The 22,830-nt window shown below is 41.7% G+C and overlaps 1 protein-coding gene across 10 annotated transcripts in view; it reads left to right on the top strand.

The window, feature by feature from the left end:
- The window catches only part of Nbea (neurobeachin), a 544,486-nt gene that overhangs the window by 502,383 nt on the left and 19,273 nt on the right, over window positions 1-22,830 (top strand). For 8 of the 10 annotated variants that reach the window (XM_028882144.2, XM_028882142.2, XM_028882143.2 and 5 more), the window contains 4 exons: window positions 1,873-2,040; window positions 17,786-17,875; window positions 20,283-20,475; window positions 22,326-22,397. In XM_028882144.2, the coding sequence (XP_028737977.1) occupies window positions 1,873-2,040; window positions 17,786-17,875; window positions 20,283-20,475; window positions 22,326-22,397 (523 nt within the window). Of the gene's footprint in view, window positions 1-1,872; window positions 2,041-17,401; window positions 17,465-17,785; window positions 17,876-20,282; window positions 20,476-22,325; window positions 22,398-22,830 lie in introns of all 10 variants that reach the window. The other 2 variants (XM_037206608.1, XM_037206607.1) reach the window with 1 other exon arrangement.

Below are 22,830 nucleotides of genomic sequence, written 5' to 3'. Positions count from 1 at the left end.
TTAAAAACTCCAAGTCCTGGAAGCCATTATTCTCTCTGTCCCTCATTGTGGCTTTATCCTAACAGAATAATAGTACATTTGTCCGTCTTTCAGTGAGAACTCTAAGATTTATTTCACATGGTTGCTGTCTAGCAAATCACAAATGACCAAAACTTTAGGTATTAATTCCACAGCTATTCTCAGTTCCTAGGAGGAGATTTGAATGTGACCACTCAGCAGTGACCCTGCATTTTAGTTAGCTTTTTTATCCTTCCATCCATTAGACAAGACATTGAAATGATCATGAACAATTATACTGACTTTAAATTGACTATGATATTGAATCAACAAAAATCACACAAACTATAACAGACACAACTCTACAAAAATTTAAGTAATCATTTTATTTATGTCTCATTGCCCATATTCTGGTCTAAATGATTAGTTTAATATTAATAAAGTGGAGCATAAAAATTCTGTTTAGTTTTAGTAAGTAAATGCTGTTTTCACAAAATCTTAGTATTTACATTTCTGGCTGAGAATTACACAGAGTGGTTATTAAAAATGACATTCTAAAAACAGTAATTGGGAAAAGAATTGCAGGGAATGAAGTATCAAGTGTGGGGAAGTTAAAAAGCACTGTTGAGAGTACAGTTTTGAGAGGATTCCTTTGAAAGTTATTTGTTAATGATATGAATTCCAAAAATGGGTTTGCACCTTAGAAACTAGAGCAAACAACCAGAGAATGACTTCATTCACACATTTACTGGCAGCTGTGGGTCATACACAGAGAAAATTCGCAAAGCTGAATACGAACTTGCTGTGCGCAGGGTTGGCATCCTGCCTGCTTTGACTGCATCCGAAGTGAAGGAGTGAGTGAATGGATTACTCCCATGCAGCAGAGCACCCACTGCTATTTTCAGCCAGGACTGAATAGGACTCCAGCCCACCTGTCTAGATGTTTCCAGGAAGCTTCTAGTGGTTCTTACATAAAATCACATTATCCTAATTATCTCACAAATAAAAAATGTCACATAGCCTATGTAAGGAAGTTACTCAGACACTTGCCTAACATGCCCATTTCCAAACTCAGAACATCTCAGCGAAGTAAACACAAAGGGCCTCTTCTCTGCCACCCTTCCTAGAAACCTGTGCTCATTTACTCTCTAACTTACTTTCCCCCCTGACTAGCAAATCTCCCCAACTGTCTGGTGCTTCCCAAAGTCTCTGTTAGCTGAGTTGATTCCTGGCATGAAGAAAGTCTTCCTTTCTAGTCATCTTAGAGGCAAGGTGGAGGAGTTCATTCAGGAAGATAAACCCATATCAAAGCTTCCTATAAAATAGTTTAATTTTAAACTAATGTTTAAAAATTAGAAATGAAATTATTATAAAATGGCATTAAACAGCTATTACAAGTTATTTTTCTTTTGAGTGTGTGTTTGTTTGTTTGTTTGTTTGTTTTAGTTTTTTCGAGACAGGGTTTCTCTGCATAGCTTTGCGCCTTTCCTGGAGCTCACTTGGTAGCCCAGGCTGGCCTCGAACTCACAGAGATCCACCTGGCTCTGCCTCCCGAGTGCTGGGATTAAAGGCGTGCGCCACCACCGCCCGGCCTGAGTGTGTGTTTTTATAAGAAATGTATTTAATATGAACATTTGTGTTGTGATATATAATGGAGCCAAGAGAATGGCAAGCATTTTGTGAAGAGACATTTATTTAGCTCTCTGTCTTATTAAAGGTAGTCTTTTGCCACTTCTGGGGACTGAAGATCTAATATATACAAATCAAATAGAATATAAAGCATAATGTCTTTATTTATACTGACTATTTCATAGTTAGAAAGTGATATGGAGCCTTGCTAAATTTGCAGTCTCATTGTACCTTGATTCATTGCAGGCCCTGGAAAGTGAATTTGTTTCTTGCCAGCTCCATCAGTGGATAGACCTTATATTTGGCTACAAACAGAGAGGGCCGGAGGCAGTCCGTGCTCTGAACGTTTTCCACTATTTGACCTACGAAGGCTCCGTGAACCTGGACAGCATCACAGATCCTGTGCTCCGGGAGGTAGGTGTCCTGAGCTGCTCCCAAAGTGTCTGGCATCTCTCAAACACAAATCTGACTTCCCATCTCTCTCTGTATAAATCTCCTTTCAGCCTAACTCTTCACTACACATACGTTTCAGTTTTTTGACAAATGAAAAAAAAAAAAAAAGGAAATACATCAAACGCATGCAATGAGACTAGTATGTTGGGATTTTTGAAATTCAAACCTTTTAATGCAGAACTGTAATTTTACTTCCAGATCTTCATTAAAATGCATAATTGTGTTATTAATGGGTAAGGCTTAGATGAATATTTAACTATGAGTAATTCACTAAAATAATCAGCAGCATCAGTTTTTAAAAACAAAAGCAACTTTGCAACTTTCTAGAAGGAACATTTAAAGAGATATACCAATGTAATGGATGTTATTGTTGTACTTTATTTCCATGTGTTCTCAGCCTGAACTGTCTGTAGCTAACAGTTGGGGATTGTAAGTATTTTTAAGTGAAAACAATCATATTAAATAGCATTTAAATAACTTCCCATGCATAAAATGACTTTGGCTAGGTGGGCAGAGTAAAGATGCAGCAGCTGCTAGGTAAGTGTTGCTGCAAGGAGACTATATTCCTGCCCTCCATCCTAACCGAAATCTGCCATCTGTTGTATGCAAAACAAGCCATCGTGGCTACATCTCCAGGCACTGGAATGCTTTTTCAGTTTTCATTTCAGAGGTAGAAAATGTGCAGATTTGGGAATCAAACTCTCTTTAAAAATCTTGTATCCATTTCTTACATATCCTATAAAATAAAGACTCCATTTGCATGAATCCAAGCAGAGAAGAAAAGGAAGAGAGAGCACACGATCATTGGTCCCTTGGGGCAGAGCACTTGGAGAACACATTTCGAGCCTGTTCTTAAAGGCAGTGTTGTGCAGTAGCGATAGCACAAGGGAGGAGGAGCAGACAGAGGGGAGTGATCCAGGGAGAAGCCAGGTATTGTGAGATTGTTTGGTGAAGTGAGAAATATCCCCCAGAGACCACTACACGTCCTGAATTTAGGGCCCTCAGTTGTATATAAATTCTAATCATCTTATCTGGTGGGAAGTAATGCTTATAACTATACCCCTTTGCCTAATACAGGCTCATTTTATAATTGTTTTACAAACAAAATTCATCTTTTTCAACCTACATTTTTTCTTTCCCTCCCCCGGAGACAAGGTCTCACTATGTAGACCATTCTGGCCTCGAACTCAGAGTTCACCTGTCTCTGCCTCCAGAGTGCTGGAGTCAAGCTTGTTCACTGTCTCACCCAGCCACAGTGAACACTTTTCTAATCAGAAAAGGGAAAAGTGGATAGTTCCTCCTTACAGTCCAAGCCCAAGTCCAAACTGGACTTGATTTATAAACTTCATGGACATCTTTGGTCCTGGGTATTTTATTGTGCCTTTTCCTCTCTACAACAAAGTTCTGTATTTAAAGAGAAATTACAGGCCGATTATGTTGGACAAAATACAAATTTGAATATACTGAATATGAGGAAAATCACAGGGTATCGTTCAGATTGTGATAGGAAAATAGCAGGGTTTTTTTTTTTTTTTTTTTTTTTTTTAATTTAAATGTCAGTTGAAAAAGAGACACATAGGTCAGGGAAAAGACACCAGAATTAGAATTGAGACATTCCTTCCATGATTCAAGTGCATATTTGAACCTCACTGAAGGTGTCTGCTTCTTCAGCCATCACACCATTATTCTGGACAGCGGCAAAGCCAATTAGTTGTTCACAAGCCTTACTTAGCACACTGTAGGAGCTGTAGCACAGAATGGGGGCTCTTCACTGATTTGCTGAATGAAAACGGGCCCAGCCTCATGTTTGCTTATTATGTAGATGCTCTGAACAGAATCTGTTACATTATGGATTCTTATTACCCCAATTAATGCAAACTGTCTAGGGCTAGGCAGGATGTCTTTGTTTAGGGCTTGGCTCCTTTGAGCATTCCATTCTGAGTAAACACTTGCTGGATGCTAAAGCTCTGCCATCCTCAGAGTCAAACTAGAATGTGCATCTTCTCATCCTCAGACCCTTGCCCAGGTGTCTGAGTTGTCGTCTCTTAGAGCTGTGAGGAGGCACACTCCAGCAGCACACCTCTCCTTCCAGCTAGCACAGGCCCTGACACAAGTCAGCAGAGGTGTTTGTACTGGCTTTAAAGATCTCTATCAACTCAAGTGCTGAGGAAGCTGTTTCGTCTCCCTGAGGGCAACAAGAGACCATAGTGTGGTGCAAACAACAGACTGGGGGCTTTTAAAAAGGAATATGCATTAACTTTTTTCTCTCCTATTCCTCACCATCGTTCCCTCTCATACATTCCCATTAATGTCAATGAATAAGTGAGAATGAGACATGTTCCCACAAAAAGTCCTGTACTACCATTTAAGATCTCGAAGAAGAGTGCTCCCCAAAAGCCAAGAACCATTCAAGAACAAGCTAGCTGAAGATGCCAGAGTGTGGAACCTCACTCACTACTTTACTTGTTCTCTAAAGGAAGAAATAACACGGTACCTCATTTAGGGAGACTCAGCCTCCACAGTCATGAGACACAGGTAGTGCAGCTAAGATTTGATAGTCATTTATTCCACCACCACCACCACCCCCCACCCCCCGCACATTATCACCATGAAAGATGTAAACAGAGGCTGAGTTTTCCTATCCTGATCACCTAGTTCCAAATAAACATGCAGAGGCTTATATATGAATATAAAATGCTTGTCCAATAGCTCAAGCTTATTACTAACTAGCTCTTACATTTAAATTAACCCATTTCTATTCATTGATGTATTGCCACGTGGCTCGTGGCTTTACCTGTCCTCCAGCATCTTGCTTCTTGAGCGACTGGCTCTCATCTCTCTAGGCTCTACCTTTCTTCATCCCAGTCCTCAGTTTGACTGTCCCGCCTAACTTTATCCTGTCTTGCTATAGGCCAAACAGCTTTATTTTTAACCAATGAGAGTAATATATATTCACAGCATACAAAAGGATCACCCCACAGCAGAAAGACTCCTGGGGAGGTGTATGCAGTACCTGGTTTCAAAGCATCCCAGTTGGAACTCTGTAGACCTGCACAACGAGACCCTGGCTTGAGAGAGATGCTTTCAGTCTGAAAGGTTGAACACAGACTCCTAAGAAAAACAGAGCTCAAAGTTATCCCATTCACGATGTCTCCACTCATTTTATTATAATGATTATCTTGGTATCTTTTTAGCACAATGGTCATTAATATATAAAACCACAGAAAAGCTAGTTTTTGTTGTTTGTTTCATAATGCCAATTTGCCTAAGATATTTTTTTTTTTTAAATACTAAGCATCACCATAAAAGACTAACGTGTCTCCTTTGTTCAAAAATTCTATGATCTGCCTGGAATTTTGAGCTTTGAAGTTAGTACTAAAATTTGAGAAATAGCTTAAGGTTATTGACTCATTCCTCCCTGACAGGTGAAGTCATGAACCAGCACTAACCACAGCAATTATGGCATTAAAATGTCAAGAAATTAGAGGTCAGAATAACAGATAATTTTCTTCTCTATGTCAGATTAAAAATTGGCATTCTTTGACAGTTTAGGATCTCTGGCAGAGAAAATGATGACAGCTTAACTTATTTTATACTTGTAAAGCAGTAATTGATAGTAAACTTTATCTTGACAGCTTCTGGGCAGAAACATGACAGCGCAGTTCTGGTACAAAGCTCCTTAATATGTAAACACTAGGTCTGCTGGAGAGTAGAGATTTATTTAAACTGTCTTAAGTCTTGTCTTACATCATTATCTTCTGGGTTTTTTTTTCCTCATGATGGCTCAACTATTTGGGCAGTGGTTTTGAAGCATGATAATGAATGAATATTCTTTCTTCTCCTTTTCCCATGTTAATAAAAACCACCATTTTCTTCATATTCGTACCTACCAAATGACCTGCATCAGAAACAGGGTTCTGGGTTAGTAGTCTCTGGGTGCTGTGGTTTCCTTCCTCCCTGCTCCTCAAGTGTGATCCAGAGCCCAGCAGAATTCCAGCCTCTGGGAGCTTGTTAGAACTTCTGGCTAGAAACTTAAGCTTCCCTAACATGACTCAGGAGAGCATTCAGGCAGGGCCCATGGGGGACTTGATGTTAGAGATTTAGTTTTCTAAACATATTTTGGGTGTGGGGTGTGTGTTTGGTGTGTGTGTGTGTGTGTGTGTTTGTGTGTGTGTGTGTGTGTGTGTGTGTGTGTGTGTGTGTGTAGTATTTATATGTCTGTGCTTGGGTATCACACTGTGTGTGTGGAGGTCCTGGAACAACTTAAGAATGTCAGTTCTCCTTCCAACATAGGAGTTCCAGGGACTGAACTCGGGCTTTTAGGCTTAGTGGCAGGTGCCTTTATCCACTGAGCCTTTTCAGCAGCCCAAGAAGGTGGACTTGGAGGTTTGTTCTACATTAGATGTGTTAGAACTACTTGAGACGCTTCTGCTTTCCCATACATGTAGAGAGAATAGAGAATAGCATACTGGAGGTCACCCAGTCTCATCTCATTGCATCTGCTCCTCAAGCCCTGGATCTACCACTGTTTCAAACATACATCCCATGCCCAGAAAGATATCCTAGCAACATCCACTGTGTCTTTCTTCCTGTCCTATGGCTATTAAGAACAAAAAGACTAACACTCTGTGTCTGTTTTAAGTTAATATTTCTGTCCTCAATTATTATTTATAGCTATAATTTTTCTTTCAATGTCAATAGTTTAGTTTTGTTAAAAATTTATTTGAATTTATATGTTTGCGTAAGTTTATATATGCAGCACATGCATGCAGTGCCCATGGAGGCCTGCAGAGGACATAAGATTCCCCTAGAATTGGAGTTACAGGCCACTGTGAGCCTCCATGTGAGTGCTGAGAAAAAACCCCAGGTTCTCTGCAAGAGCAGCCAGTGCTCTTGACTGCTGCGGATCTCTCCATTTGCTCAAGGTCTTTAGTTGTCAAGAAGCTAACCTAAGTATGGCACTGGTGTTGAAGGTGCACCTGTGCAGCAAGAGAAAACGTGAAGTCAGTATCCTGCAGAAGCTGTCAGCCCACGTCAAACAAATGACAGAGTGCTAAGTTCTGAGCTGACCTAAGACTTGTCATCATACCTATTACCAACCTCACCGAAAAGAAAAATGATTTAAATGACTCGCCCTGTGACAGGGAGAGGTAGACACATAAGCTGGTACCTGGAACATAGGGTCATGCAGTGTTTATATAGTTACAGATATAGTCATCAATTTTGCATTTTAAAATATTCGATACATTTTGATATTACCAGCAATCACCAAAAAATGTGCTATTTTTCCATCTAGCTGTCTTTACTTAGGCAGGCTCTGCTTTGATCTCTCTTTGATCTGCCACGGCTAACAGAGCTGCTCTCTGGGTGTGCTCTGAGGAGAGCGTGCCCACAGGAGGTAGGCTACATCACTTCAATTTCACTTCATTTTCTTGCTGAAATGTTCCTTGCTACTACAGAGCACTAACATGATCGGGCTGTCAAGAACCAGCAAGACAGATGTGTCTGTATCCAAAACAGCTGCTGCTGACTTTCCCAGAGAGATGAGTTCATAAAGTTCATAAGGGGAAGAAAATCAACGCACTTTTCATTTACTGATGATGTAAATGAAAAGACAGTCTCAGCACTGATGGCCCTACCTTCTGTACTCACCCTCCTCTGTGTCTATCAGCCCCTCCCTCCCTGCACCCCTGATTTCTCCCTTTGATATAACCAGGGGTATCAAGGAATGCTGCCTTGATCCTCTAGGTTTAGCGTTTGTGGGTTCAGTCCTCCATCTGTGAGCCATGAACGAGCTACCTCAATGGGCTGCAGCACGTGGCATTTGCTCACAGAGCCATGGGGTCTCATTATCTTCATACTGGCTGATCAGGACCCTTCTCCTAAACAGCTTTTCAGAGAAATGATCACAATGAATGAGCAAAAAGATAGCAGATGATGATCTCCTAAATGGCCTTAAGTAAATCTCTCCTTTACTACGTTGAAATTTTTAACAAGTTCAAAATCCAAATTAAATGCAAAGAGCACCCCTATGATTTGATTAGCAAAGCACACATAGTCATAAGGTGTTCTTTGGAGTTTGGGTGTCAGGAAGAAAATACCACAACCCAAATCCCTGTGTTTCATATCTGCAGCACTGGGGCTTACATGCAGATTTGGTTAATAAACTTTGAATGTAGAAGTTAGTATCAAAGGAATTGATGGCACACATTGATTGGTACTTAGCTAATCTGTAATTTGGGTTTCTCTTTTCTCATTGGATCTTACGGTGTCCTTAGCTAGTCAGTTTCTTGTCTCCCTCACAAAAACATGAGGTGCAGCTAGACAGCCTAACATGTATATCAGATATTTTTCCTCCTCTTTGTGTTATTTTCATCATGTGCTATTGAGAAATGATCATTGTCAGTTTTCAGAAATTATCAGCAAAAGCTTTTATAGTTCCCCACAGTGAAGATGACAACTGCTGTTTGTAAAATAAATGCCTGGAAGCCACCTTCCATCTCCTATCAGCATAGAGCTTAGGCACATTACACCGTCATCTGCTTCAGTTTGTGGGAATGGCTATCACTCGGTCATTTCAGTTAGATAGTCAGAATTCAGGTAAAGTTTCAGACACACTGATAATGGCCTAATTTAAAGTTGTTTGACATCTCAATGCAGCCTTTGTAAATTATTGTTTCCCATTTATGTCAAAACCAGAGGTCATTTTATTCTGTTGAATTAATACTGTGATATTTTGAATATGAGTTGGGCTTGATAACATGCTTCATTTTGGACTATTGATGTCCCCACCTGGTGAATTTGTGTCCCTGTGTTCTACACACCAAGTCAAACCTTGAGCTTCTTCTCTTTTTTGGTAACTCCCTTCTGTAATTAGACACCCCACCTAACAAGGCCACCACCTGCATACCTGCCCCCCTCACTACTTTCAGTACCCACCCGCCCACAGCTTCTTCCTCTCCTTCTCCCTATCTGTGAAGAAGGCATTTCACAGATAGCTCTTCAGCCAGGACAGGTTTGATGGGGTATTGCCCTGGATGCTCTGGGTTGTACCCTTGGGAGTTCAGCCCTCTGTTCATGAAAGAAGAGTGCTGACGTGAGCAAAGAACCCCAAAGAGGATGAGACATCAGCCTTAAGACATCATCTCCCTCTGGACACAGTGAGTGCTGACTGCAGACACACACACACACACACACACACACACACACACACCCGCCCCCTCCAGGGAGCTCGTAGCAGGGCCCTCTATAAGGTCTTCCTCAGTAAAATGGCTCTTGATGGAGAACAGTTGTACTCCAGTCTGTCCCGCCCTGACATGTAGCAAAGATAAGCAGCACCTGTCTCACTCACTGGTCACATCTTTGCACTAACCTCTGGGGATCTCAGCACGTGACCTATCAAAGGGACACTGAAGGCTTCCTTTAAAAGAAAACCTCTGCCACATGCTGCCACATGGATGAACCTTGGGGACATTGTACTAAGTAAAACAATTTGGTCACAAAGCAAAACAAAATAAAAAAAAGCAACAGACACCCCACACCCACCCCTCACCCCCACATATAAATAGAAATACTCCACTTAGAAGTCTGCATCAGCCACTATCACAGAGGAGGGAGCAGAATGGTGGTTACCAGGGATTAAAGGAGAGGGGAGGGTAGACTTTTGTTTAGTGTATCCAGACATTTTGTTTTACAAGACCTAAGGAGCGATGGTGATAACTTGCATAGCAATGTATTATATGTACTAAACAACTATATGTAAAATGGCTAAAATAATAAACCATGTTTTATGTGCATCTAAAATTGCCTTAAGAGGTAATAGAGTTTAATATTGGTCCTTGTTAAAGAGGTGTAGGCAAGATACAGAAGTTCAGGAAGAGAAAGCAAAACACTTGAAGGCTAACACACTCAGGCCCCAGGTAAGAGGGGAAAGTGCTGGAAGAGAGATAGCAAGAGATATGTTGTCCTGCATAAACTGTGATCTGAGGCAAGAGTCCAGCCTGGCCACGGCTAAAACAAGACCTGGCAAGGAGAGCCACACAGAAAATCCCTCAGCCTCCTGTATCCTGTGCTATGCTAGGCTCTCCTGAACCCAGGGGGAAGGGCCAAGAGCAAGGAGCATAGTGAGGAGGTTTGTGGAGGTCCATGGATCGGAGCCGAAGAAGACTGGTGTCCAGCACAGCATCCATCCCCCTTGAATGTTGCTTACAGCTAAGCAAGTGATTGGAGACATCCAAGGCAGGTCAGCCACTACCAGCTGCGTTAAAAACCCATGCTTTGTTCCTTAGATTTGAGCACATGGCCACTTCAAGTACAAAATCTGAGAGAATTTGCCATCAGTAGAACTGGATTAATTATAAAAGAGAAAATATTCTGGATGGGAGATTTTCTGTCAGGATAGGTATCTGTTAAATCGCTTATGTAACATCATTATGATTGACCATTCCAAGGAGATGGAACCGTAAAAAGTAAGTCCTCTGTTCACCCTCAGAGACTTGAACCAAAAACCAAGGCAGGTAACAATAAACGCGAGCTGCTTCTGCGAGCCTGGGCTAAAAGAGCCTTCCAAGCCAAGGCAGATCAGTTCTTTTCTTTTAACTGGAGTTAGCAAATATTTGCTTACATATTCAATAATTTTGCCAGAATAGATTTTTCTTAGTCCTAATGTAGGTGATTATTAAATCAATCATAAAAACATTTGTATTTCTACTTGTGGTTTCTCTGAAGAACTTGAAATAGTTGACTATAAAACAGCACTTTAATTTTTTATATAGTTTAATGTTTAAAAGCAAGAAATGATGGAGTACATATATTATTTTCTTGATTTACTTTGTTCTTGGTTTTCCAGCATTAAAAAGTAATGCTTTATATGATCTTGTTTTATCACAACAATAAACCAAAAGCAAAGCTTATCAGTTTTTTTTTTTTTTAAAAAAAAAAAGCTTATCAGTTAAAATATATTCTACCACTAAGTCACCTTTCTTTTGCTCATTCTCAAAGTTGCATTGTTTTCTCATTTTTTTTTTTTTGTGATTAGGCAGAATTACAGGTAGAACAGAAAGATGATACATTTATTATATTTGCCATGTCAAATTTATGTATTTGGGGGGTTATGGAAACAACAGCTCTTAAGTGTTAAAATCACTCTAACAATGAGATAAGCACAAGCCGAGGTAAAATGGTCAATTTTTTTTCTCTGTTCTCAAACAACCATTTTTCTTTTCTTTCTTTTTTTTTTTCTTGATTTTTTTTTTGAAAACCGAATAGTTGGTGACCCTAAAGCAGCCACATTGCAAAATCTTTGTCTACATAGATGATAGGTCCCCCTTGGCCACATAGATGGAGCCCCTCTCAATTAACCTTCTCCCAGGCTGTACACTCTTGCACTCAAGGTAACACATGCCTCCAGCAGGTCATATGCAATTAGGGTAGAGTTGCATATAAATGGTTGGGGGAGGGGCTGGATACTCAGGTGTTGATCCGTTGACCTTCCCCACCCCTATCCTTCAGTTAGGGAATGTCAACAATTCACATCAGAGATCCTGGTTGATATCTGCTAGCAGGACCACTTGATTTGATGAAGATAGCAGCTTTTTGATAGGAGCTTTTTTCATGTCAACCAGGTTGACAGCAGTTAGAAGGAGAAGGAGGTAGGAGGGCAGAGAATGAGGGAGGAAGGAAAAACTAGTTTTAAAGATTCTATGGAAGAAACAATGCATCCAGGTTAAATATACCTACATTGTGGGCAGGACAGAGTTAAGTTGTTTTTATATATTGCACAGCAAGGGTCTGCTACAAGTGTCCTGGATTTTGACTTTCACCTTGTTTATGAAGTCTTTCCTCGGGACAGGCACATGTGTAACACACAGGCACATATAACCAACCTACTTGTGTATCTTTCTGAGGATTTAGTGCCTGATTGTTCACAGAGGAGGAACTTTGTTAAAAGGTGTCTTAGTTAAGGTGTCTATTGCTGTGATGAGACACCATGATCACAGAAACTCTTATAAAGAGAAACATTTAATTGAGGTAGCCACAGTTTTAGAGGTTTAGTCCATTGTCATCATGGTAGGGAGAATGGAGGCTGGGAGTTTGATGGCATGGAGGCAGACATGGTGGAGGCCACATCTTGATCAGAAGGCAACAGGAAATGGTCTGTGACACCGGTGGTATCTTGAGCATAGGAGACCTCAAAGCCCACCTCCACAATGATACACTTCCTCTAAGAAGGCCACATCTACTTTAGCAAGGCCACGCCTCCTAATAGTGCTACTCCCCATGAGATTATGGGGGCCAATTACATTCAGACTACCACAGAAGGGGAGGCAGAGAGGACAGAAAACAGTTAAGCAAGGTGACCAGCAGGTCAGGGGAGGGCAGTGTGCTGCACTATAGGTGCCACACAAGGGTCCTCTGTGCATGTGTGTAGGGCATCTTGTTCACTCATGAATTGCAAAAGGTGCTTCTCCTTGGGAGCTGAGGGAGTTCTGGCTCCATCTGCCTCCAAATGGGTACCATTGTGTATCAGCCTTGACTGATGAGGAAGACAAATCTAGAGAGAGCCTATGAAAGTCAGTGAGAAGGCCTGATTTCAGATGTGACTAACTGTAATTTGATTGGTGGGCACCAGAGTGTTTTACTATAAGAGCCTAACAAGACAGAGGACAGTGAAGATAACAGAGAAAGTGACCCTCCTGGGTCCTTTCCCTACTAGGAGCTTTATATTACAGCTAAGCAGATAAGACCGAGGTCATCTGTGTATGAAATGCAAAAGTCACCTGCCGCCATCTTATTTCTTCAACTTTGTATATAACACGCAGCACATTTCTGTGTCTTTGCCTGCCTGTCCTTGCAAAATCCTAAATGCTCGAATCTCCTTGAGGTGTTGAACACACCTGCTTCATGACAGACCCTTGAGAGACAAATGCTAAGCATTTAATGACTGACCAGTGAAAATTCTGCAGAGTAACAAAAAAATTAGTTCAGAATCACTATAGAACAATTGTCAGGTTTTAAAAACACCAACTTGAACTTTTATTTCTATCTGAACAGTTCATAATAGAAAACTAAAGTGGTCTTCCTTCAGAAATCAATTGGTGAGATAGTGAGCTCTGGCATGTAGTAGTTACAGTCCATGAATACCCTAGAGACCACACAAATCCAAACCGTTTCTTCATTTATAGCAATGGCCATTACATTCTAGGTTCACAAATCTTAGTACACAAGTCAACACCACAATTTGGAGAACAACTGGGCGTTCTACCCATGGCAGCTTCCCCAATTCAGAATGAACATCCCATGGTAGTACTGCCTACCTCCATATTGACATCTTCCTCCAATGGTACCTGCCTACCTCCATCAAAAATGTGTAACATTTTCCTGAGCTATTTCTAAATAGCTAGAACTGTTTTCTAAAACCTGAAGCTACTAACAGCCCCGATATCCACTAAGAGGGAAATTTCTAAGTTGTGCTAAACTGATAATGGGACACTGCTCAACATAAAAAATGAATAGCAATGGGTACAAAAATGGATATCACAGACATTATGTTGATCCACAAAGGGCACACAAGTAAAATGTTTACCTTATGGTTTGTTTTCTAGAAATTCCAGAAAAGATTGATAAGCATGGGAAGTAGTTAACTTGTTGGGGTGTGGATTATGGCAGTTGACTAAGGAGAGATAAAAAGTTGCCCATATGCATGTTCATATTTCTGTAACCATCACAAAGATCAAGATAAGGAATCTTCCAACTCCATCCCTAAGTCTTCTGTCTTGATAAAGAGAAGAACTGTGTGTCTACTTTGTCTTTGTCTTGCTTGAACCTTAAATACAAATTTGTAGAAGTGTGCTGAAAACTCCAAAATCTGGGCCACCAAGATGGCTCAGCAGGTAAAGGTGCTAGCCACTGAGCCTGACACCCAGGTTCCACAAAGTGAAAAGAGAACTGACTGTCTCAGGTTATCCTCTGATCTTCACATGTGTGTCACTGCAAATGTGGCCCACACATATCTGTACATTCATAATAGTTAATGTAATTTAAAAGCCCATGATTCCATTTTAGAGATCACAAACATAATAAGCGGTGCAGCTTTCTAAGAATAAGCCAACCCATGTTTTCATGTCACCAGCCAAAGCATTGTCCACCAAGGACCCTGTCTAAGTGTTGCAGCTCTGAGGGGAAAGATAACCCCAATGCAAGTGTTGCAGCTCTGAGGGGAAAGGTATCCTGTCAGGAGCCAAGTAATGCAACAAAGTCACACCACACAACAAAGCTCACACAAGAGATTTATCAGGAAAGACACAAGAGAGTGGCTACCTCTGCTCAGGGAGAAGCAGCAAAGAACTGAGAGAGGCAGGCTTATGTAGGGTTTTTGGGGTACAGAGTTTTCCAAGGTAGAGATTTCCAGTGTAGGGATTGGTGGGATTTTGAGCTCAGAGAATGGTGGGTTTTCAAGTCCTGAGCTTTGGGCTTTTTATTCTGTAGGGTGGAGCTTGGCCACTTGTGTCTGGAGTGGCTGGGTCTGTTCTGTGGGTGGAGCCTGGTGGTTGAAGGTCCTCATGTGGGGCCTGCACCTGGAGTGGCTCACACCCTGTGTTCTTTGAAATTGGTAGAACACCAAAAGCTTGGCAACCACATTTGTTTTTGAGAAATCTCAAGTGCTGCACCTGTTACCTGTGTGGACTGTGTTTCCTACAGGAATTGTTACTAGAATCCCTTGACTCTTCTGATTGTGGATAGCTTCTCAGTGAAGAAATTGAGTTGGCAGGCTCATTCCCAGACATCTTTTAATACTGGGGAACTTCCTGGTAAAGGAAGTTGGGTTGGCAGACTCCTTTCCAAAGTTCAGTCTTATGCCATATACCTTGCTCATTCATACTTTTGAGCATTCAGAATGACTAGACGAAGAGAGCATTCACAAATGCCAGCATCTACAATAGCTCGGTAGGGATGAAGCCAGTGAAACATGCAGTCTGGGCTTGTCTCCACCACAGTCCTCCCTGTTGTGTGCATTCATGTGCATATCTGATTTCCTTCCTGGGCTGCAGACTTCCTGAGGGCAGTGTGGATGTTGACTAAGCATTCAGATGTTTGTCAACCTAATTGCTTGTAGTGGCACTGAACTGTTGTAAGTAATGGGCTCTTGTGTTTCCTCTACCCCGGTGTTCATGTGCTTTTCATTTTCTGGACCAACTTCCAGCTTGGCCCAGATGCCTCACTCGTGCCTCACTTTTGTAGTCAGCAACTATCGGAGGACTGAGCCACTGTCCTCACCTGCAGAGAGTCAGACTGAGCAAACAGACAGACACATAGTCAAATGTTCAATTCCACAACAGAGGGAGGAACTGTACTTTGGGATTATGGGGGAAGCAGGTGATGACGTGTAGAGTCCCAGCCCAAGAACAGCATCAGTAGAGGACTTCCTCTTGCATGAGGAGGATCTCTCAGGACAGTGACTTAATCAGATTCTAAGCTGTATGCTGGGCCCTACATCACAGCAGGCTGGTCACCTATCCCAGTATCTGCTGAACAGGAGATACCAGTGCCTCCCTTAACGGGGATGGGGAGAACAGGTGTAGAGGGGTAAAAAGAGGCAGCAGGCTCCACTGGCCAATGTCTAGGAATGGCCAGAGGTGAAACCATGCTTTTCTGATGTCAGTAAGAACTGAGATTTTCTAATTCAGAAGGGAAAGACTACTTGGAAGGCAGGAACACAGGATACCTAATAAATTCTAAAATACAGTCCCTTGGTGCGCAAAACCATTTGATACAAGGAAGAAAGCACATTCCCAAAAGAGAAATTTGGAATTGGAACGCTCTGCCTCAGTCCAAAGGAATCACCAAAGAGTGCCGAAGAAGAAATTTCTGGAAATTACACCAATATCCTATCATTTTCTGGTATAATTTTAATACTTCTGTTTGTGAAACAAAGTAAAAGTAAGTGGGAGATGCTGGCTGACTCTTCATTCAGTGAGTGTTTAGGGGCTCCCTAAATATGACGGGGCAGTGACTAAAGGTCAGAAGTGTTTCATGTTAGCTCCATCTTCTCACCCCTATGAGGTCCTTTTTCTTGGAGGAGTAAAAGTGCAGACCACAGTGTCTATTGCTAGAAAGACTTTAGTTGATATTGGACATTTGCTGGCCAGGACAGCTTTAACAGTAAAATTACTGCTTTACTCCGGAAATAATTCTCAAGAGTTATTGTAATAATGTGAAGCCAACTAGAAATGGTCTCTTTTCCCTTTTAAACCATAAATCTTGCAATGGGGAGACACAGTGTGGTGGTACCTACATGAATACAATTTAGCTGAATAGTCACACTTTGCATTTGAATGGACATCATGAAAATAAATGTTACATTAAAACTGGACAGCACTTAAGGAGATTTAATAATTCATCCCATTGTCACTGCAAATAAATGAACCAAAGCCCCTTTTATGCAGTTGTTAAAATATGGTGGATAATGATCCATTCATGTTTAATATTGCTAATAAATTTGAAAGTTCACGTTTTTCCTGATAAACATTTTCTTAAAATGCAGTGTAGAAGGAGAGCTGGTTAAATTTAAGTACTTTATAAATGAGAATGGTAGATCGTGATACGATTAGTGGCAGTGTTGTGTCAAGAGCCATATACCAGCTTACCTGCATCCTTCCAGCGCTCAGCCGTGGGCTTCGTATTTCACTTTTATGTGCACCAAATTGCACATGATTGTAGCGGGAAACTAGCGTGGTAACCGAATAATGATCATAGTAAATATTGTGCTTTTCCTTGTTGACTTAAATTACACATTTACAATATCTCAGGAAAAATCTTATTAGTCTAATTTAGTATGGTGAAATACTTTACCTATAAAATTTATGTATGGGAGAAATACTTAAGTCTCTAAACACACAGTTGCACAAATACAGACACATGGACATGCACATGCATGCAGTATTATATTGTGTGATCCAGACAGTTTGAGGTGGAAATTAGTTTTATTCAATGGGAGCCATATACTTTTAATATTCATATCTATATAGCCTTTAATAAAATACTGCAAATAGCTCAAAATACCCAAAGAATTCTGTCCTTTTTAGTGACTTTTCTCTAAAGTTTACGTGGAGGAAGCTGAGAGAAATTAATTCATAACTTAGCGCCATAGCAAGCTGAGATGTATTTTTTTTTTTATTGAAATCTTTGCTTTATTTGATCACAACACCAAAGCCTTAGTGTTCTGACCTCGGGTTGCCCTCTGTGTTGACTGGAATGCATAATTTTCTGAATTTTATTTCATGTTGGTGGTAGACATTATGTCTCATTCTCTTTTCCTGTGAAGATTCCAGAAGCTTATTTCATTAGAGACCCCCATACATTCCTCCTTACCAAGGACTTTATTAAGGTACCTGTGTTGTATCTAGTGTTAAAGGTGGTTTTTGGTCTTTAACTGCATGCATGGATGCACAGATTAGCATTTCCACATTTAACTCCAGCTTCTGGTGATGAGAACAGTGCTGTGCGTAACTGAAGCATGATTAGAAGAAGTGAAGCTTGTCCACAAAATACTAACCCTTGGAGGAGTCCGCACCATGAGAAAAGAGCACTCATGGAACTTTCGAGACTCCTTTCATGGCTGACTTGAGCTCCACTTGCATTGTCAGGAGTGTGTTGACCTCCCTTTTGACACATATTGATTATGACAGTCACCCTCCTTGCCCTGCAGGCCATGGAAGCACAGATACAGAATTTTGGACAGACGCCATCTCAGTTGCTCATCGAGCCACATCCGCCTCGGAGCTCAGCCATGCACCTGGTAAGGCATCAGCCTTTGGATGGATTTTTCTCTCCTTTGTACCCAGGTAGAAAGCAAATAAAATGGTATTTCAATAATATTTTCAGAGGCTCTCCATTTATCTGTTGCCTCTGAAGCTCAAGGGCATGCTAGAAGGAAGTGTGTTTTCTCCTCTTCAGTCCTGCTTATTAAGTGAGCCCAATCTTGGACTCACAAAGGCAGCATCTACTTCTCCATAAGCCTATTAGTGTACACAGAGGCACACACACACTGGCCCCAAATTAAATTAGATCTGTAAATTACCACGCAGTATAAACACAAGCCGTAGAAGAGTGGTTCATTTTAAGAAAAGTGAATGCTTCTAAAGGCAATCTGTGGCTCCTGCCAAGCGGCTGTGAGACAAAACAGGCTGGTTACAAGTAAGGGCTCCAAAGTCAGATATGAACCAAACACCATTTCTGCCACTAACTAGCGACTGTGGCTGAGTACTTAACAGCAGTGTGCTGACATTTGAGCATCTAGAGCATAGGGGTGACATCCCCGCACTGACACTCTAAGGCCTGCTTCTGAACCTCTCTTAGGCCAGCCCCTGTGATCTGAGCCCCCATAGATGCTGGCTGGCCTCATCAGGAGCTGATCATGTTAGACCTTTAGTCCTGTTCTACAAGGAAAACATTGTAATCTTTATGTTTTATTCATTTTTTTTTGGTTTGTTTTGGTTTGTTTTTTTTGGTTTTTCGAGACAGGGTTTCTCTGTGTAGCTTTGTGCCTTTCCTGGATCTAGCTCTGTAGACCAGGCTGGCTTCGAACTCACAGAGATCCGCCTGGCTCTGCCTCCCGAGTGCTGGGATTAAAGGCATGTGCCACCACCACCCTGCTTGTTTTATTCAAAAATTTGAAGGTCCATGTTTATAACAAAGCAGTCTTTTTTCAGTTTATCAGCAAATAGGGAACATTCCCCCTTTTATTTAATTCATTGAAGGAAAAAAAAAACTTGCTGAGATACTTCTAATGTATTTTTTAAACTGTGATCTTTCACTTTTTAAAAAATAAATGTACAAATGTTTCAAGACAGAAATAGTTGCAAATGAATTCTCAAATGATCTATGTGTATCCACCATCCTAGAGACAAGCTCTTCAGTGAGGTGAAAAGCTCTGAGAGAGGATGGATGTGTGTCAGTAAGCCTGTAAGCCAGTATTTCTCTGATGGAAGCAATGTTTATCCCTTTCACTTACTTCATGTAGTTTTGAGTCCTCCATGTGTCACATGACTAAACAGTGAGGCCCAGTGTCAGATGTGTCCTCCATACCACCAAGAAGCAGGCAGTCTACACCTGGGGAAACAGAACTACATGCTTACTTTAAACCTCGCCACAGCAGCCAACTACATAGTCTCAGTCCAGTAGGCACAGTGGGTGTCTTGATTGCATTTGGTCCTTCTGTGTAACAAAACAGAAGGATCGGCATGTGACACGGATCTTTCCCAGATGACTCCCAGCCAGGGGACGGACCATGTGGTCCACACTGCCTGAAAGAGTCTCTTACACCTGTTGTTTGAAATGACTTGGTGGGAGAGTTTTAGTCCACATTGCTTTTCTCTGTTTTTAATGATGATGACAATGATAACTATCCTGGGGAAATGCCCAGTTAGAACTCACTACCTTCCTACAAGGAATTATTGCATGCCAAATTGACATGGAGCTGTTAAAAGAAAATGAGCTTTCTAAACTCATGCTCCATAGAGAAAATCCTTAAACATGTATGAAAGCCAAGTAGTAATTATTTCCAGCATTCTTATTTTATGTTTTTGTTATAGTGCTCTGTAGTGCTTGTAGTATCTGCTGTCACCTCATATGCTAGATGTTTAGGAAGAAAAGCTCAAAAAAGGATTGACCCACAGTCAACTGAACCTGTAAGAGAGAGGAGGCAGAAGCCCTGAACAGTAGTAGCAGGTCAGATATGTGAAGGTTTTAATCGTTTACACTGTGGCCCTAGGTTAGCCCAGTAAAGATGACAGCTACCAGCCAAATCACTTTATATTTCATGCTAACAACATCAGCCACTGATTGACTAATTTTCCATCAAGTTGGTTTTTTAACTTCCCTGAACAATTATGTTGCATCTTGTAGCTATGTCTGTGAACTGACTGTCCACAGAACAACCTGGCCATATACAAATTGAGGCTGACTCTTAGCAACAGAGAGTAAATACTGCCTCGGTGACTTAGGCCCTGCCCCTCTTCTCTGTGCCTTCTTCAGGGGCAGCTGCTCCATCTGGGATGCCCTGGCCTGGGAGACAGTTCAAATGGTTTGGAGGCCCTGCCTGTGCTCCTGCTGGCCTCATCTGTCTGTACCTCCTATCCCCAGACCCTCAACTAACCGAGTTATCCTTTCTGTCTCCTTCTGTTTCTCCCCTTTCTATGCAACAGTGTTTCCTTCCACAGAGCCCACTCATGTTTAAAGATCAGATGCAGCAGGATGTGATAATGGTGCTGAAGTTTCCGTCCAATTCTCCTGTGACCCATGTGGCTGCCAACACCCTGCCCCACCTGACTATACCTGCAGTGGTGACGGTGACCTGCAGCCGACTGTTTGCTGTGAACAGGTGGCACAACACAGTAGGTACGTGGGCCGCAGCACTCACCACAGTGGTGGTGTTTCTTTTTTTCTGTATGTGGGGGGGGGCGCCCCCCAGCTCCCAAATAAATCACACACACAGAGGCTTATTCTTACTTATGTAAGCCCGGCCTTAGCCTGACTTAGTTTCTAGACAGCCTTTCTTAACTTACCCCATCTACCTTTTGCTTCTGGGCTTTGTCTGTTCTCTTACTTCTATAAATCTTACTCTTACTTCATGGCTTGCTATGTACCTGGGTGGCTGGCCCCTGGAATCCTCCTCCTCCTCTGGCTGCTAGCCTTCTCTTTCTCTCCCTTCCAGATTTCTCCCTCTGTGTATTCTCTCTGCCTGCCAGCCTCACCTATCCTTTCTCCTATCTTGCTATTGGCCATTCAGTTCTTTATTAGACCATCAGGTGTTTTAGGCACAGTAACACAGCTTCACAGAGTTAAACAAATGCAGCATAAATAAAAGTAACACACTGTAAAATAATCTTCTACAACACCGCAGAGCTGAGGCGCCAGGGGCTCAGTGTCATTACATACAGACAGCGGCAGGACAGAGTGCTGTCGTGCACAGTAGTGGTGCAGTCTGTCCACTCCTACAGCCCTAGGCTAGTGCCTTAGGCTTGCCTCCCTTCTTTCTCTGCACGCCCACAAACTCCCAAACACAGAAAGTTTGTCTGGGTTTTGTAGGTAATAACTTCAAACCATCCTCCTTCAATGTCCTTAGTTTACTTAGCAAATATTTCAGTGCCCATTATGTGTCAAATAGTCCTAGGCTTTCAATTTCAGCAGAAACAAGATAAATATCATCTCTAGCTTTGTGGAGCTTGGTCTGTGAGAAAACGAAAACACTAAAATTGTCCAGTGATTTCACATGTGTTTGCTGCACGTTCATCCTTGAGAGCTCCAGCCGGCACATCTTGAAGTGATATAATGTCATCTTAAACATTTAGACATAATGATCCCTGTTTAACCGGGGCAGACATAGATGTGACCAAATGATTTAGTTGGCCCAGTTCACCACTTATGGCGTCCTGCAAAGCCTCAGGACTTCCACTGTCTCCAGGACTGAAAAGATGAGCCCTGCTGATTTAACCTGGATCTTTCTATTCCACTGACATCTACCTCACTCTGAAAAGGGCAGTGATTTATACCACACTTGACTTCCTTGAGTTTCTATGTGCCTGCCTCTGGCTTATGGTTATTGGTGATATTATCAACAGGGGTAGCACAGCTTCTGCTGGCCCAGGAGTGTACAACAGACGTCTTAGGGGAAAATAAGACTTCATTGTTCACTGGGCCTTGGCCTCTAGGACTGTTTTTCATTAAGAGAAAAAAACTATAAAGGGCTAAATTATTAAATTGTTCAAGAATATTATGTATAGTTATTTCATAACCATACATGAAAATATGACAAATGAACTCGGTCAGACCCCAGATGTCAGTCCCAAAAGTAGCGTTAGTAGGATGAAAGTTTTAGGTATGTCTCAACTTATAACATGGATTGACTAGTCACATTATTGGGAAAGGCCCCTTGTAGGAGAGACCCAGCTCCAGCTGCCCCATGCCACGGAAACCTGGCCTTGTCTTGTATTCCAAGCCTACTGGTTGCTTTATAAGAAATGCTGTGATACTCTCTTTGTCCAGTTTATCACTCTTCTTGGCTTTGTATATCTCAAGGAAAACCTAAAGTCCCAGCTGTGGTGACATTTTAGGACTCTTCCATGAAGTAACATGATGGAATCAAGTTGGCACATATTTTAAACAAATGCACATTTTATGTGGGCCCTTGTTAGGAAAGGCTTCTTTTCAGATAATCTCATGGCAGCTTTCTATGCTCACTTCTTTAGGCCTCAGAGGAGCCCCAGGATACTCCTTGGATCAAGCACATCATCTTCCCATTGAGATGGACCCATTAATTGGTATGATATTGTATTTGTTACTTTTTGTGGCTGTGATAAAACACATGACCAAAAGCAACCTGGGGAAGAGTTTGTTTTGGCTTGTGGTTCCAGAGGGAGAGTCCCTCATGACTGGGAAGCACTGTAGCAGGAGCCAGAGCAGGAAACTGAGAGATCACATTTTCAACCAAACACAAAGCAGAGAGAGTGACAGGAAGTGAGGTGAGGCTATAAATCCTCAAAGTCAGTCCCCAGCAATGTGCTTCCTCCAGCAAGGCTCCTAGGTGTTCCACAACCTTTCTAAGCAGCGCTACCAAATTGGGGACCAAGTGTGCAAATGCCTAAGCTTAGGACAGTCATTGCTCATTGAAACCATGACAGCTAACAAAGATGCATTGTACAATCTCATCTGTCTACACATTCTCACTTGGTTGTTTGTTCAAATACAACTGAG

Source organism: Peromyscus leucopus, chromosome 6 (genome assembly GCF_004664715.2).
Source record: "Peromyscus leucopus breed LL Stock chromosome 6, UCI_PerLeu_2.1, whole genome shotgun sequence".
In the NCBI taxonomy this organism is placed as follows: domain Eukaryota; kingdom Metazoa; phylum Chordata; class Mammalia; order Rodentia; family Cricetidae; genus Peromyscus; species Peromyscus leucopus.
Note: the sequence above shows the minus strand (reverse complement) of the source record. Positions and strands in the feature narration are given on the sequence as shown.